A 15551-nucleotide genomic window follows, 5' to 3' on the forward strand; every position below is an offset into this window, starting at 1 on the left:
GCCAATTTTAAGTGATAGCCTTGCTAGGTAAAGTAGCCTTGGTTGTAGGTTTGCTTTCCATCATCATAAATATTTCATGCCAATCCCTCTGGCCTGAAATGTTTCTCTTGAGAAATCAGATGATAATCTTACAGGAGCTCCCTGGTAGGTAACTATCTGTTTTGCTCTTGTGGCTTTTAGGATTCTCTCCTTGTCTTTAAGCTTTGCCATTTAAATTATGATGTGACTCACGTAGGCCTCTTTGGGTATATCATGTTTGGGACTCTCCGAGCTTCCTGGACTTGTATCTTTTTCTTTCACTAGACTACGGAAGTTTTCAGTCATTATTTCTTCAAATAGGTTCTTGATACCTTGCTCACTCACTTCTCCTTCTGGTATTCCTATGATCCACATGTTATTAAGTTTTATGTTGTCTGAAAGGTTTCTAAAGCTCTCATTCTTTTTAATTCCTTTTTATTTTTGTTGCTCTGCTTGGGTGTTTTCTTCTACCTTGTCTTCCAAAACACTGATTCAATCCTCTGCTTCATCTAACCTATTTTTAATTCCTTCTAGTATATTACTTATTTCAAATTTGCATTCTTTATTTCTGACCAGTCCTTTTTTATTGTTTCTAAGTCTTTTTTCATGCTGTTGAGTATCCTCATAGTTATTATTCTAAACTCTGTATCTGATACATTGCTTGCCTCCCTTTCATTTAGTTCTTCTTCTGGAGGCTTCTCCAGTTCTTTCATTTGGGGCCTGTCTCTTTGTCTTCCCATTTTGTCTGCCTCTTTGTTTCTATGTACTAGGTATATCTCCAAAGACTGGGGTAGGCCTATGTCAGATGCTGTATGTGACTGGCTCTGGGGCAGCCTGTTTGAAGCTATCAGTGACCCACATGTTGTGGCTCCCTCTCCTGGGCTTGGGTGTGTGCAGAAAAAATCAGGCTGTGCACCAAGGCTGGCTTTAATCAGTACTGGGCCTGCAGAAGTCAGCTAAATTCTCAGCTCCCAGAAATCTGCCTTAGTTGTTAAACTTAATCATGGAGACGACTGCCAACTGTACTCCTCAGCAGCCCAGCTTAAATTCTACAAGGTGGGGCAGAGTAATTCCTGTGGGCAGGGCTATTGCTCCCCTTCAGGCTGATGCCACTTGGAGGGGGGTGCTCTGCCTGAGAAACATGGCCTCTTTAGTATGGGGAATGACTTAGCACAGGGATCCTATTAGCTGTTCCTTCTTATCTCTCCCCACAGCCACAGCCCCACACTCTCCTCATGGCATCTCTAGTCCACTCTGTCCTCCTTCTGGTGGAGTTCAGGGTAAGTGGCTGCAAAGTTTTGTGCGTTGATCCTTTAAGACAGCTGTCCCCTATCTTTTTGGCACCAGGGATCGGTTTCGTGGAAGACAATTTTTCCATGGACTGGCAGGGTGGGGTGGCAGTAGGAATTTGGGGATGATTCAAGTGTATTACATTCAAGCTCACCTCCTGCTGAGCGGCTGAGTTCCTAATAGGCCCAGTTTGGTACTAGTCCATGACCGCAGGTTTGGAGCCCCTGCTTTAAGAGGCTCTGTGCATCTCCAGCTGTCTCCCTGGTGGACAGAAACCCTGTTGCTTTTCACAGCTGGATGTTATCTGGATTCCTTTCCCGGCTCTGGTGCTGTACATCGGGGAGCCCAACTTGGGGTTTTGACACCACACTTCTCAGGGGCAACCCCCTGGCCACTGAAATAGCCCCCCACACTTTAGCTGCTGCCCTTAGGAGTGGAGGCAGCCCTCTTTAGCCTCCTCCACACTCACTACCAGTCACATTGTGGTGAAGTAGTTTCTTCTGTCTGTCCTTGGTCATTAGGTTTTTCTCCAGCTACTGTTTACTTGGCTATTCAGGGTGATTTCTCTATAATTTAGTTGTAATTCCAGTTTGGTTCTGGGAGGAATTTTGTGCAGCTTCCACTTATGCCTCCACCATCTTGGATCTCCTTTTTTTGTCTTCTTTTGTTCTAATAAACTCTAATTTGGATGCCAAAAAAACAGAGCAGAGCTGTCCACAGCCTCACCTGTTCTTTCTCCCTCTAGCCGAGTTGCCCTCCCCCATAGTAGGCCCTGCAGTAGTTCCATAGAGTACTATATGAAAACAATGATGACAGTTCACTGATGAAGTTTCTACAGAAAAAGGATATAATCCATCTGTGTTTTAGAAAGTCCATTGTAGTGGGTGGACTATAGACTAACAGCAGGGTGACAAGATAGGACTTAATTACAGAAATCAAGCAAAAAAAATTGCATTAGGGCCTATATAAGAGGAATAAAAGGGACAGATTTTTAGAGTTATTTGGAGGCAGAATCAGTAAGATGGTAACTAACGAGGTATGGTTGATGAGAAAGAGAACATGGATGGCTGGTGGTGACTTTCACTGGCACAGGAAATACAAGTTAATTCAAGAAAAGGGTGATTTTACTGTAGAGACACACAATCATCTCCTAAACTACAGTACAGGTAGGTTTCATCAAAAGCGTAACTGGAAAGCTATCTAGAACCTGGGTCTCAGGGACCCAGTGTTTCTTTGCATGTTTGCTTGATTCACTTTTTTTTTTTTCAGATTACCTCAGACTTTCTAATCCCTCATAGCTCCAGGATGCTCATGAACTTCGTGCCATTTGAGCTGTCACCTCAAGTACCCATCACCAACTGGTTTCTTCAGCCCCTGGGGATACTAATTAGGAAAGGTCATAATTTCAAATCAGGCTAATTTAAATACATACCAATGAAATGGCTACTCTAGTCAAGTGTCCATCCCTGGTCTAAGCAGTTGTTGGTGGAGGTCAAATTTGAATCACCATTTACTGGTGCTTACTATGCAACAAGTCTCATGCTAACATATTTCTGAATTCTCACAGCCATTCAGAAATAGGCCTTATCATCCCCATTTGGAGAAGAGAAGCCAAGGCCTGGAGAGGTTAACTGACTTGCCTAAAATCATGTGATGTTAAGTGGTAGAGCCAGATTTGAATGTAGGTCTACCTTAGTTCAAAACACCATCTCTAATACTTCCGGCCAAGACAGAGGCATGGGTAAACATGGCTCACCTCCTTGCACAACCACAGCAAAAATTACAATGAAATTACAAAAGAAACTATCACCCAGAATCGTAAGAAATTCAAGCTGTATGGGAATCTGACAACTAAGGAGTTAGAGAAATCACATTCATTCAGATCGGTAGGAGGGGCGGAGAAGCAGAGACATGGAACAAGTGGTCCCATACCCAAGTGTGGTGGGTAAATATTGACAGGGACACCTCAGGAGTGAGTAATCCCAGTCCCATACCAGACCACTTAGCCCAGGGTTCCAGTGCCAGGAAGATAAGTCCCCATAACTTCTGGCTATAAAACCAGTGGGGGTTGGAGCAGCAGAAGAAACTGTGGGGTTCTCAGATGTCTCCTCTTAAAAGGCCAGCAACAGTCTCAGAATTTACACAGACTCACTACCTCTGGGCTCCAGCACCGGGCCAGCAGCTGGAAGGACACCAGAAGCATACAGGGAAAAATGAAGTGTCTGACATCAGGATAAGTGCCAGGGACAGCTTCCTCCAGGACAAAACTCCAGAGGCCAGGCAGTGGCCACTGTCCTTTTTCTGAGCTCCCCCCCACACAGAGCCAGAGTAGTGGCAACGTATCTGAGTCTTCATCAACCTGGTTTACATGGGTTGCCCCACCCAGGCACTTACCTAAGGCTCCGGCCTATCCACCTTACAAGTTGTTTTTCTACAACTGGCCACACTACTAAGACAGAGAGTCAAAGCAGCTCTACCTAATATGTAGAAACAAACACAGGGAAGCTGTCAAAATGAGGAGACAAAGAAATATGGCCCAAATGAAAGAAAAGAACAAACTCCAGAAAAAAAAACTAAACAAAATGGACATAAGCGATCTATCCGATGCAGAATTCAAAACACTGGTTATTAGGATGCTCGAGAACTCAGTGGGTACTTCAACAGTAGAAAAAGAACCAGGCAATAATGAAGCTTACCCTAAGTGAAATAAAGGAAAATTTACAGGGAATCAACAGTAGAATGGATGAAGCTAAGAATCCAATCAATGATCTGTAACATAAGGAAAACAAAAACATTCAATCAGAATGACAGGAAGGAAAAAAATATAAAAAAATGAGGATAGGGTAAGGAGCCTGTGGTATAACTTTGAACATACCAAAATTCATATTCATAGGGGTGCTGGAAGGAGACAAGAAAGAGCAAGAAATTGAAAACTTATTTGAAAAAATAATGAAAGAAGACTTCTTAATATGATGAAGGAAAGAGACATACAAGTCCAGGAAGCAAAGAGAGTCCCAAACAAATGGGACCCAAAGAGGACTACATCAAGACACACCAAAATTAAAAGGCCAAAGGCTAAAGATACAGAAATAATTTTAAAAGCAGCAAGAGAAAAGCAGGTAATTAGCTACAAAGGAGTTCCTGTAAGACTATCAGCTGATTTCTCAAAAGAAACTTTGCAGGCTACAAGGGACTGGCAAGAAGTATTCAAAGTGATGAAAAGCAGGGACCTACATCCAAGATTGCTCTACCCAGCAAAGCTATCATTTTGAATCGAAGGGCATATAAAGAGCTTCCCAGACAAAGTAAAACTAAAGGAGTTCACCATCACCAAGCCATTATTATATGAAATGTTAAAAGGACTTATTTAAGAAAAAAAAGATCAAAACTATGAACATTAAAATGGCAATAAATTCACAACTATCAACAACTGAATCTAAGAAACTAAGCAAACAAGCTGAATAGATACAAAATCATAGATATGGAGATTGTTTGGAGGATTATCAGATGGGAGTGGGAAGAGGAAGAATGGGGGAAAAGGTGCAAAGATTAAGAAGTACAAATTGATAGGTATAGAATAGCCACGGGTGTATAAAATACAACATAAGAAATGGAATACCTGAAGAACTTACATGCATGACCCATGGACTTGGACAATGGTGTGGGGATTGCCTGAAGGAGTGGAGGAGGGGCAAAGAGGGAAAAATCGGGACAACTGTAATAGCATAATCAATAAAAAAAAATATATAGGGTCTGGCATAAATAATGCCCCTCTTTTATTACAAAATCATAGATATATAATTCTGTAACATAACAATATCACACTCAGGCACACAATATGACATTTTAGGTGAAATGTTCAAATTAAAACTATAAATTATTACCATGTTATTACCTTACCAACCACACTCAAGCAGGCCTTACTTTTTAAAAAAAGTAAGGTCTTACTTTTGCCAGACCCTGTATATTAAAAAACACAAACACACACAAAAACACTGTCCCTAAATGATATTCATTCAACAGGAACTATGTGTGGAAATAGTAGGAAATTGTTGGCATCTCTAATACATCTGGACTTGTACATTCTGAATTTAAGGTAGAATAGGGAATTTATCTCAAGATGGAAATCTAAATGGAGAAAAACTCAGGAATCACTGAAATTATGAAGTCAAGGGAAGAGAAATAATTACAATGAATAAATATACCAAATGAGAAGACAAAATTGCCACAGGCACAATCCTAAGAGAATAGCAGCTTGTAAGTGCCAGGGGGAAACAGGCTCATGAAGAATGAGAACAAATAAGAAGCAGAACCATGAGGGAATAGCATCATGGAATATAATGGTGAAAAGATTTCTCTGAAAAAGGATATTAAAGAGTCTGCACATGGCAAAATTACTGAGATCTACATTTTACTTACAATTAAAAAAACACTTTTACATAAACAGATAAAAACATTTTGGGTTTCTTTATAAAAAACAGAAAAAATAAGATTTTCTAAAGCTCACAATGTGAGACAGTTAAATTTAACTTCTAGGATATATCACATCATAAATCATTACTTAAACATGCTCACCTTAAGTATACTTACCTAAACATATTACCTAAACATATGAGAAGATATTTTACAGAATTTTTTCAGTACATTTCAACAGACTCTGCAAACATTGAATCTTCTTATTTATCCTTAATCAAATAAGTAGATTCAAATTCATTAACATTTGCAAAAATGGGAATGCTAGTAAAAGTATAGTGAATGGTTTGCCTGAAAATCACATTAGTAATTTTTAGGTCAGTAAAGGAACTGAAATCACTTGTCTCTATTAAGATTGCATATTGATTGTTTTATAATTTGGGGAAAAAGTAAAAAACAAAGCAAAACAAGCATCAAATCAATGGCTTATATAAATAAATCCAACATAATTTTTAATGAAGGCAAACCATTCCCCTCATTAATTGTCTCCTTCAGAGAAAGACATCAAAATTTAAACAGTACCTTATTATGACAACTGGATTTTTCAGTCAGGTCAGGAGACTGAGACCTGTTTCTGGGAGTAGGCCACTCCTCTCCAATCAAAGATGTCCTTAGGGAGACCTTATTTAACTGCTGTATATACAAGAAGAGCAGAAACTGCAGGGTATCCACTGAAAGCTGTCCAAGAAGAAAATAAACGATGAACACAGGTCCTAAAATCACATCATTCACTAGTCTACAACTAAACAGATATAGTAAAAAAAATTCACACCAGTTTGCTGATCCTAGGAAGACAAATGTAGAAACACTGCCAGCATTTGATATGTCTCTGAAACCCAGATGCAGCAGTTTTTAAAATTAATTAAAATGGTGACAGAAGGAAACTTGACTTGGGGTAGTGAACACATAATACAATATACAGATGATGTATTATAGAATTGTACTCCTGAAACCTATATAATTTTATTAAGCAATGTCACCCTAATAAATTCAATTAAAAATAAATAAATAAACTAATTAAACTGGAGTCACCTTCTCAGAAAGCTATGTAGCATCTATAGTCACAGATATTCTTTCCCAAAACTGACAAAGAAAGAAGTACATACTTCTTAAAAAGTATATTATTTCAGAAGTTTAAAGTTACAGTTTTTAAAAAAAATTCTTAGCAATGAGTAAATAAATAAACACATGGAAGGGAATTTAGTTAAGACACAGAGGTCAGTTAACCTAAGGCTCACACACAGACCTATTAAAATATCAGTGCAACACCTAAAATTTTATGTAATTTTTCAACGTGTGTGCATTTTGTAGGGAGCAGATGTCAAGTTTTCATCGAATTCTTAAAGGGATGTTTGTTAGACTTAAAAATGATTGGTCTGATGGACTTTATAAGTCATTTGTTATTTGAAGGGTATGGTTTGAAGCTCAGGTTTTACAGCTCATGATTATCCTCATATATGCATTCCCATACACATATAGGAAAGGTAAAAAAAAGTAAAGTAATAAACCTGGGACTATACACTTACGTTTACCCTAAATCCCAACCTGGCTAAAAATTGCTATTGCTAACAAACTTAAAAATACAGATTCATAGGATCACCTAGACCAAGTCAATCAACTGTCAATGTGGAGCCCCATAAATCCATGTATTTTCAAAAATGTTACTTTCTTAATTAAATTCTTTGAGATAACTAGATTCACATTCAGTTGTTAAGAACTAAAAGAGAAATCCTATGTACACTTTACCCAGTTTCCCATCTTGCAAAACTGTAATACACTATTACAACCAGGATATTAACATTGACCGTCAAGATACAGAACATTTCCATCAACACAGAATCTTTCATGTTGCCCTTTTATAAACAAACCCACTTCAAGAATATTACATAAACAGAATCATACAGTACGTAAATTTTGGGGGTTGGCTTTTTAAACTTAGCATAATTCCCTAATTCTACTCATATTTCCATTGGATAACTGTATGTTACACTGTCATTATTCCTCCGAATACCTGCTTCCCCATGAGACCACAAACTCCTTGTCTTTTTCATTTTTATATTCCTAACAAGAATAGAATCTAGCACATAGTAAGCATTCCTCTACTGTGGCTAATGCATAGTAGGCACTCAATAAATGTTTGATTAATGAATAACTGTAATGCCCTTCCCTTCTTGGTTGCTTGCCAAACTTTTTTCAACTCCTGAAACCTTGTTTAGATATTACCCCATGTAGCAGAGACTGGCTAGATGCTAATATCTTTTCTTTTCTTTTCTTCCTGGGCACACAATCAGATGGCATTTCCCAGCCTCCCTTCAAGTTAGCTATGGTATAACTGTGTTATAGTCAATTAAATGTGGGTGGATTTTCACATACGATTTTCAAGCTTCCCAAAAACTCTCCCAAAAGAAATGGAAGGACAGGAAGACAAGAAATGGAAGAGAAGGACAATGAGGCCATGGTGGGCAAGGCTGTGACAAATTATATTATATTTCCAACTGTTTATTTCCCTATCCTTCAACAGGCTGCCATGAACCATGGGATTTTCCTTACCTCCTGTGAGGTGGTACCTTCCCCCTCATTGATTTTAGGCATGGATATACGACAAAACTTGAGCCAATAGAATAAAAATAGTCATAGTTTATGTTATATATCTGAGCAAAAGTTTTAAGAGACATCATGAGTTTCCTTCTGCTCTGTTGCTCTTCCCTTCTGTCTCAAGAATAGATGACCTACACGGAAACTGTTTCTTCAGCCTGGGTCCCCCAAATAAGAACATATAGCCAAGCCACAGCCTGGAAGAGAGCCATAGCTAAGGTGCAGCCTATAAATAAAATAAACAAGAAATAAATCTTTGTTACTGCAAGCCACTGGAATGGCATTTTTTGTCTGTTTTTAATTATAGCAAAGCTGACTAATACAATTGTGGCTCTAAAAGACAGAAGAAGCCCGGATCTCTCAGTCATTGCTTGGACAACAGCAGCCTAGACATGCCCTGTGTTGCGCTGTTGCATAAATGAGAGAAATAAACTGTTTTGTGTAAGCCACTGAAATGCTGGATTGCTTGTTACTGTAACTAGCCTATACTGATAAATATACTTTCTCTGTTAGGTCCCTTCCAATCATTAGAATCAATCATTTTCTTCTCTATTTCTGTATATTATGCGTAATTTTACTATAGGACATTTCACACTATGAAATAGCACTTTTTTGCACACCAGCTTCCCCTAATAGTCTATGAGCTCCATAAAGCCATGAAAGCAGAGCTGCTGTTCTAATCTTTGAATCCCAGCACACAGTAGATGCACACTTAAAAATAGTCGGGTGGTTCATACCAGCAGTTCATAAGCACTCACTGACCTCAAAACACTTTTAAAGTCAATGAAAGTATTTCCTTCTTTCAATTACAGGGTTTCTGTAACATTATTACTTTGGAAGCAAGTGAATAAGGATTACTAAGGACTAATTCATTAAATAATGCCAAAATGGAATTGCTAAAATCCAAATGGTGCTTTGAGATTACAATGGTCATTAACCTAAAACCACACACTGTACAGCTAGTATGTATGTAAAAAATTAAAAATAAAAAGTTTGTTTCCCAAAGTAATTATACACATACATATACATACAAATCCATACCTGATTTCTCTGCTTTTCAACTTCATCCTCAGATGTGCAACTGGACAGAATCTCAGACCACTCCAGACGCTCCTCGGGTGTCTTCACTGCAAGACTATCAAAGATTTCAAAGTAAAGCCACGCCAGATCCTTAGCCAACTGCAGCTTCCCACATGCAATGTGCCTCCAGGTTGACCAGTACAGGCGAGGGTAAGCTCCCTCTGTGGCCCGGATTCGCACATAGGTGGATATCTTCCTGAGGTAGTGAAGACTGAACTTGGATGGTGGTGGGACCTGTAAGGCACCCACTATAAAGGGTTCTGCTTTCACCCAGAGGAGAACTCCGGACTGATCCATATTGTCTTTAAGGACATCTGCGTAAAAAGGCTTCTTTGCATACCTAGGAAACAAAGTTTCTTCACAAACTGATTTGAAACAAAACTCATTTATACATTTTCTTGTAAAGTGACCCCCTCCTGTAACCAGTTGTTTTTAAATGTACTGTATCACTTTAAAAAGCAGATCTAGCTCATCAACCAAGAGCAGAATAGATTTTTTTGGTTGGTTCTCATTACAATCTATTTAAACAAGACAAATTTTGTGATAAAACTAAATTATCTTATTGAATTGTTTGAAGTGGTTGTTTTAGGAAAACTGTGTAAGTTCATAAGGTTATGAATTGGGGAAAAGAAGGAATGGGAAAAAGAGTCATCCTATCACAAGAAATCTTACTCTGCCGTGAAGGGGAATGCTAGTCAAAATTAAGGGAATAAAACTTCAGAGTCAAATCGCTTACACGTAAGGATGATTGGTTAAAGATTTGGACATGTTAGCTGACCATATAAACTGAATATGAAGCTCTAACACAAGATGGCAGAAGAGTGCCCATGTAAATGTAGGCTACAAAAATAGATCAGGGAAAGTTAAAGTTATTCTCGGTAACAGGTATAATCTATTATGTTCAGGTGCAATATTTTTAGATTTTTGTCTGTTATTTCTTTGTTAATAACAACAATATATAATTTTTATGAAATATTTATAAAATATCTAGACATAGAAAAGGAGAAAATCATCCATAGTCCGACCATCAAACAGAAACTAATTAATATTTTATTGTATTCACTTTTCTGTTTTTCTAAACATAGATTGAATGTTAGTTTTTGAATTTTCATAGTTGTGATAACACCATATATACAATTCTGTATTATTTTAAAAGCTTCATAGCACTCTAAATAAATGTACCCTGGCTTATTCAACTGTTCTCCTGTTTTTAGACATTTAGTAGGTTTACGATTTTTCAGAGAAAAACAAGATAGGCAAAATACTGATCACTGTTAAAGATGGGTCACGAGCAGTGGAGGTCATTTACCTATTCTGATTTTATGTTAAAAATTTCCATTATAGAAAGTTTAAATATTTTCACTATCACAAATAATGCTATAATACCACCTTTGTGAATATTTTCTGCATTAGGACTATTTGCCAGGAGAAAATTTTCAGATGTGCACTTGTGAAATAACTGACAATTCTGAAGCTCCTGACATATAGTTCCATTGCTTCCCAAACTGATTGTACGCAATTGTACCTTTACTTGACCCAAGGTACTCTCTTCACCAAGAACTCGCATTAAGTAACATCACTTAATAAGACTTTCCCTGAATGACTGATGAAAAATGCTTTGTTATTATTATATTCTGCATTTGATTCTGAGAAAATTGTGCTTCTTGGGGAATTATCTGTTCAAAAAATAACTGACATCAGTGGTTGTATTAATGCCATGTGCCAGGTAGCATGCTAAATATTTTTCATACTTCACCTCTTTTCATCCCCACAACCACTTGGAAATTAGTATGATTATCCCATTTTCAGATGAAAAAATGGAGGCAAAGTTAAGGGGCTTATCTAAAGTCACAGATTTGAATTGACACAGCCCAGGACTGCAATTCAAGTCTGTCTGACTCAAGAACTGTGTTGCTTACAATGTTCTTTAAGAACTCAGTTTTCGGAAAATCTCTGAAAAATGGGAGTGAATCCAGGCAAGACTTACCAGAATGAATGGCTTCAGACATGAGGCCATATATGGCCATGTTCTAAGTGGGTGAACATGGGAACAGGAACCCAAAGGAAGGGTGTGAGAGGGTAGATGGCAACTGTTTTCGAATATGGGAAGGTTTAGCATGGTTCTGAATAAAACCACACGGTAAGTTACCTGAAGATCTTAGTTCCCCTCCAAATGGACACAGCCTGCTCTGTGAGATTCTGAGCGCCTGTGTCTAAAGGGTGCCATCAAAAGCCAGAGATCCTGGAGATGAGCCCTCTATATTAACTCCGGGACTCGAGAGGGCTAAATTCGTCAACTTAAACTGGGGCTCTTTCCTTCTTCAAAGATTCCCCCGGGGTGAGCTGGGAGTAGGGTTTTTCAGGTGGTGAGATGACAGGGAGGCCCAAGGCGGTCCTCCAGAAGGTTCGTCACCTTCTCGGGTGCTGTCCTGGGTAAGAGGCTGCGTGGGCGGCCCGAGCGCTCGACTGCACTTCCGAGAAGCCTCGGCGGACAGGGTCCCTAAACGACCGAGATCTGCCAAGCGCAAAGACAGCCTTCCCAGTCGGAGCCTGAAGTGTGACAAGCCCACCCTTCCCTCCCCGGCGTGGGTCTGTGAGCAGTTACCTGCAAAGGAAGGCGTCGCTCCATCGCACTTTTCCGCGAGCAGCCTCCGCGCCCGTCTCGCCTAACCCGCTTCTCGCCTCTCGCCCCCCACCCGCCGCCGCGCACACCGCGCAAGCGCGAGGCTTCATACCACAGACACCTGGAGGACCAAATTGCTAGAGCGGCCGACCGTTTCTCTAGAAGTCTGAGAGAAATTTGACGGAAGCGAATAAGCTCCCTGGATGCTTGGACCAGGAACCATATAGGGGGGGCTGCCTTCTGGTATCGAACCTTTCAACTCAGGCGAGTAGGAAGTTTTCGGTTGCTCCACCGAACTGTGGGCAGACAATAACTGCTGGAAAGGTCAGCACGCTTTGATTAGTAATATCAATAACGACAGTTTATATTTTAGAGTGCTTACTCTGGATTGGACACCTTTATTTGTATTATCTCAGTCTTCACAAGAACCTTTTAGGTTAAGTACATTTGTTTTATTGATGAGAAAACTAGGGCGTAGAGGAGTGACAGTAATACACCCCTAAGGGCACACAACAAGACTCCAGCCAAGATACAAATCCAGGCCTTCATGAAGCTCCCTTGGATTCCGTCCAGCAGCAAACACTCCCTCCTTTAAACCTCTGAGGCAGGAGGTAGTCAGGAAGGAAGCTCCCGAGGCCCCGCAGGGCTGAGGTAGAAAACACCTATACATGACAAAGACCCCCTAAGACGGGTTGTTCCTGTTTTCTGGGACAACTCTGAATCATAGAATGCGCCTGCGCGCTACCCCCTGATTCATTATAATATCATTATAATGAAATAACATTGTGGGACTCCCTTCTCCAGTAGCCAATCAAGAAAGTCATGGGAAACCACGCATGCGCAGTAGCTTTGAAATCCAACTCCTTGTACCTGCGCAGGAAAAGCCCGCCAAAGACTAGCAGGGGGCTTCTGCCCCATAAGAATAGAATCCCCCAGCCCACGTGCCCCTTTTTTTTCCTCTGCTCAGAGCTGGCTCACTCGCGTGTCCTGTGGTGTGTACTATCACTTAATAAACCTCCCCTCTTTCTTTATGCTATAAACTTTGTGTGTTCGGTTCAATTCTTTGTTCTCGATCACTAAGAACCTGGTTACCTGTGCACACCTGTGCACACCTGTGACACCTCCATTTCATGATTTTTAGCCATTTCCTGCTTCTTAGTTCGTTTATGGTCTCTTTAGGTATGGGAGATGCAAAAGGTAAAGAGACCATAAAATACAATTAGTTTCTCTTTTACAGAGCTTGGCTCCTCTAGTAGGCATCTTTCAGAAAGCACAGCCTTATCTTTCTTTGAACTCTGCATGAGTCAAGGAGTAAAGTGCAGGGGCAATCTACTCAAACAGATCTAGGTTATGATCCAGGCTGCACCACTAAGTAGCTCAGTGACCTTGAGCACATTCTTTCTATGCCTTTGGTCTGCAACAGCAATTATTTGTTGAGCTCCTCTGTGTGCATGGCATATAGTGCTAGGATTACAGAATTAAAACAGATAAAAGATCCTTGCTTTGTTGAGGTACATATTTTAATAAGGGAGAATGGATAATACATATTAAGGAAATAAAATAGGACATCAGACAGTGATTATTGGGGGAGGGAGTCAGTATTAAAATTGAGCTGAGGCCTGAAGAATAAGAAGTCAGCGTAAAAAGATCACAGTCAAAGCAACATTTACTTATTGTTTTAAGGTACCTTCTATACAGCTAAGAACAGAACATCAGTTTCATGCTCTGATAACACTGGCATTCCAGTGTACCTGAGTATGGGAGGCAGGGATGGAAACAATAAAATAAGGCAAGGTGGTGTAAGAATAAGGGATTCAGCAGGGGCTATTTTTGATTGGTTGACCAGGGAAGTCTTTTTTGAGGTGGTGGTATTTTAGCTAATTATTTGTGTTTAAAAAGGAGTCACCCATGTGAGGATCTGAGAGAAGAGTGTTTAAGGCAGAGAGAGTACAGCTAGAACAAACGCCTTAGGCAGGAATGAGCTTGGTGTATTCAAAAAAGAGAAAGGAATGCAGTTTTGCTGGAACATGGTAAGGAGTATATTGAGTAAGTGAATGTACGTATCATATAAGGTTTTCTTTGACAAAAATTTTCCAGCATTATTGAGACATATAAGGTTTTACAATCTACCATAAAGATTGGGAATTTATTCTAAGCGCAATGAAAAGCTATCTGAGGCCTCTAAGCAGGGGAATGATAAGATCTGGTATGTTTGTAAAAAATCATGGTGGTGGGGTGGGCAGGAGTGAACACGAGATATTAAGAGTGCTGGCAGGAAGACCAGTTAGCCAGGTGGGGGATGATGTGACCTCGCCCAGGGAGGCAGTGGAAGGCAGTGGACAGATGCGGGCTAGTTTATAGGTAAACATTTAGATAGGGGATGCAACACAGGAATCAAGGAACACACCTAGAGTTTTGTCGTAATCAAGTTTTGTGGTGCGGTTACTGAGATAAGCAAAAGTAGGCGGGGGCGTGGGGAATCAGAGTTCTTAATAACTAATAATAGTTACTCACTGCGTACTTACTACATGCCAGACACTGTACTAGATGGTTTAAAGATTTTTCTCCTATTAAAATGCCACACAGTGCTCTGGCTGGTGTGGCTCAGTGGATTGACTGACGTCGGCAAACCAAAAAGTAGCTGGTTGGATTCCAGTCAGGGCACATGCTTGGGTTGCTGGCCAGGCCCCCAGTTAGGGGCCTGCGAGAGGCAACTAGTCAATGTATCCCGCACAAGATGTTTCTCTCCCTCTTTTTCCCCCTTCCTTCCCCTCTCTCTAAAAATAAATAAAATCTTAAAAAAAATAAAATGTCACAACACTGCCAGTAAATACATTAAATCTCCAAATAAAGAAGCTTAGGCTCAGACTGGTGGGTAAGAAGCTTAGGCTCACCGCTAGTAAGTGGTGGAAGCTGGATCCGAACTTCAGTCTGTCCACCTCCACCGGCTCTTCTCTGTGAAACAGAGACCATTTCTCCCTGAGCTGCCAGGAAAAGGTAAAATAAGAAATCCTGAACAGGGCGTTCGCAGTACCAAGGGCTTGGGGTGATTGTCCCCGCCCATTTCACCCTTATCCCTTCGCCCCCGCATCCTGCAGGTAGTTACACATGAATGAAATTCCGAGACTGGTAAAGGGGATCAAACTTGCCTTCCACAATTGGTCAGAACTGAAAGAGAAGCCTCGTGATTGGGCGAAAGTCAGAGGAGGCGGGCTGGGTATTTTCGCGTACCTCAGATACCCTCTTGGGGCACTAATTTCCCCCTCGCTCCTTTACGTAGTTTTCTAGGACTCGCAGGGGCCAGGGCTCAGCGGATCCCTGCGGCGGCGCGACTCTCTGACGTTCCCCCTCCTAATTGGCTAGAAAGTGCGACTGTAGTTCCGAAGCCTAACTGGCCGCTCCGGCCGCCTCGGAGGTGAAGTGTACTGCGCTGATTGGCTGCGCGGAGCCGGCCGCGTGTGATGTCCTGAGC

General features: G+C 40.5%; 1 protein-coding gene across 2 annotated transcripts in view; it reads right to left on the reverse strand.

Annotated features, from left to right (window-relative positions):
• TBCCD1 (TBCC domain containing 1) overlaps positions 1–15168 on the reverse strand; it is a 31862-nt gene extending 16694 nt beyond the window's left edge. Inside the window, exons 1-3 of one of the 2 annotated variants that reach the window (XM_045852071.1) lie at positions 14974–15168; positions 9418–9796; positions 6304–6459 (exon numbers count right to left, since the gene is read on the reverse strand). In XM_045852071.1, the coding sequence (XP_045708027.1) occupies positions 6304–6459; positions 9418–9753 (492 nt within the window). In that variant the 5' untranslated portion in view covers positions 9754–9796; positions 14974–15168. Of the gene's footprint in view, positions 1–6303; positions 6460–9417; positions 9797–12061; positions 12211–14973 lie in introns of those variants that run through there. The other variant, XM_045852069.1, reaches the window with a different exon arrangement.
• Positions 15169–15551: the final 383 nt, after the last annotated feature.

This window comes from Phyllostomus hastatus, unplaced genomic scaffold, assembly GCF_019186645.2.
Source record: "Phyllostomus hastatus isolate PE091 unplaced genomic scaffold, TTU_PhHast_1.1 phas_contig_86, whole genome shotgun sequence".
Taxonomy (NCBI): Eukaryota; Metazoa; Chordata; class Mammalia; order Chiroptera; family Phyllostomidae; genus Phyllostomus; species Phyllostomus hastatus.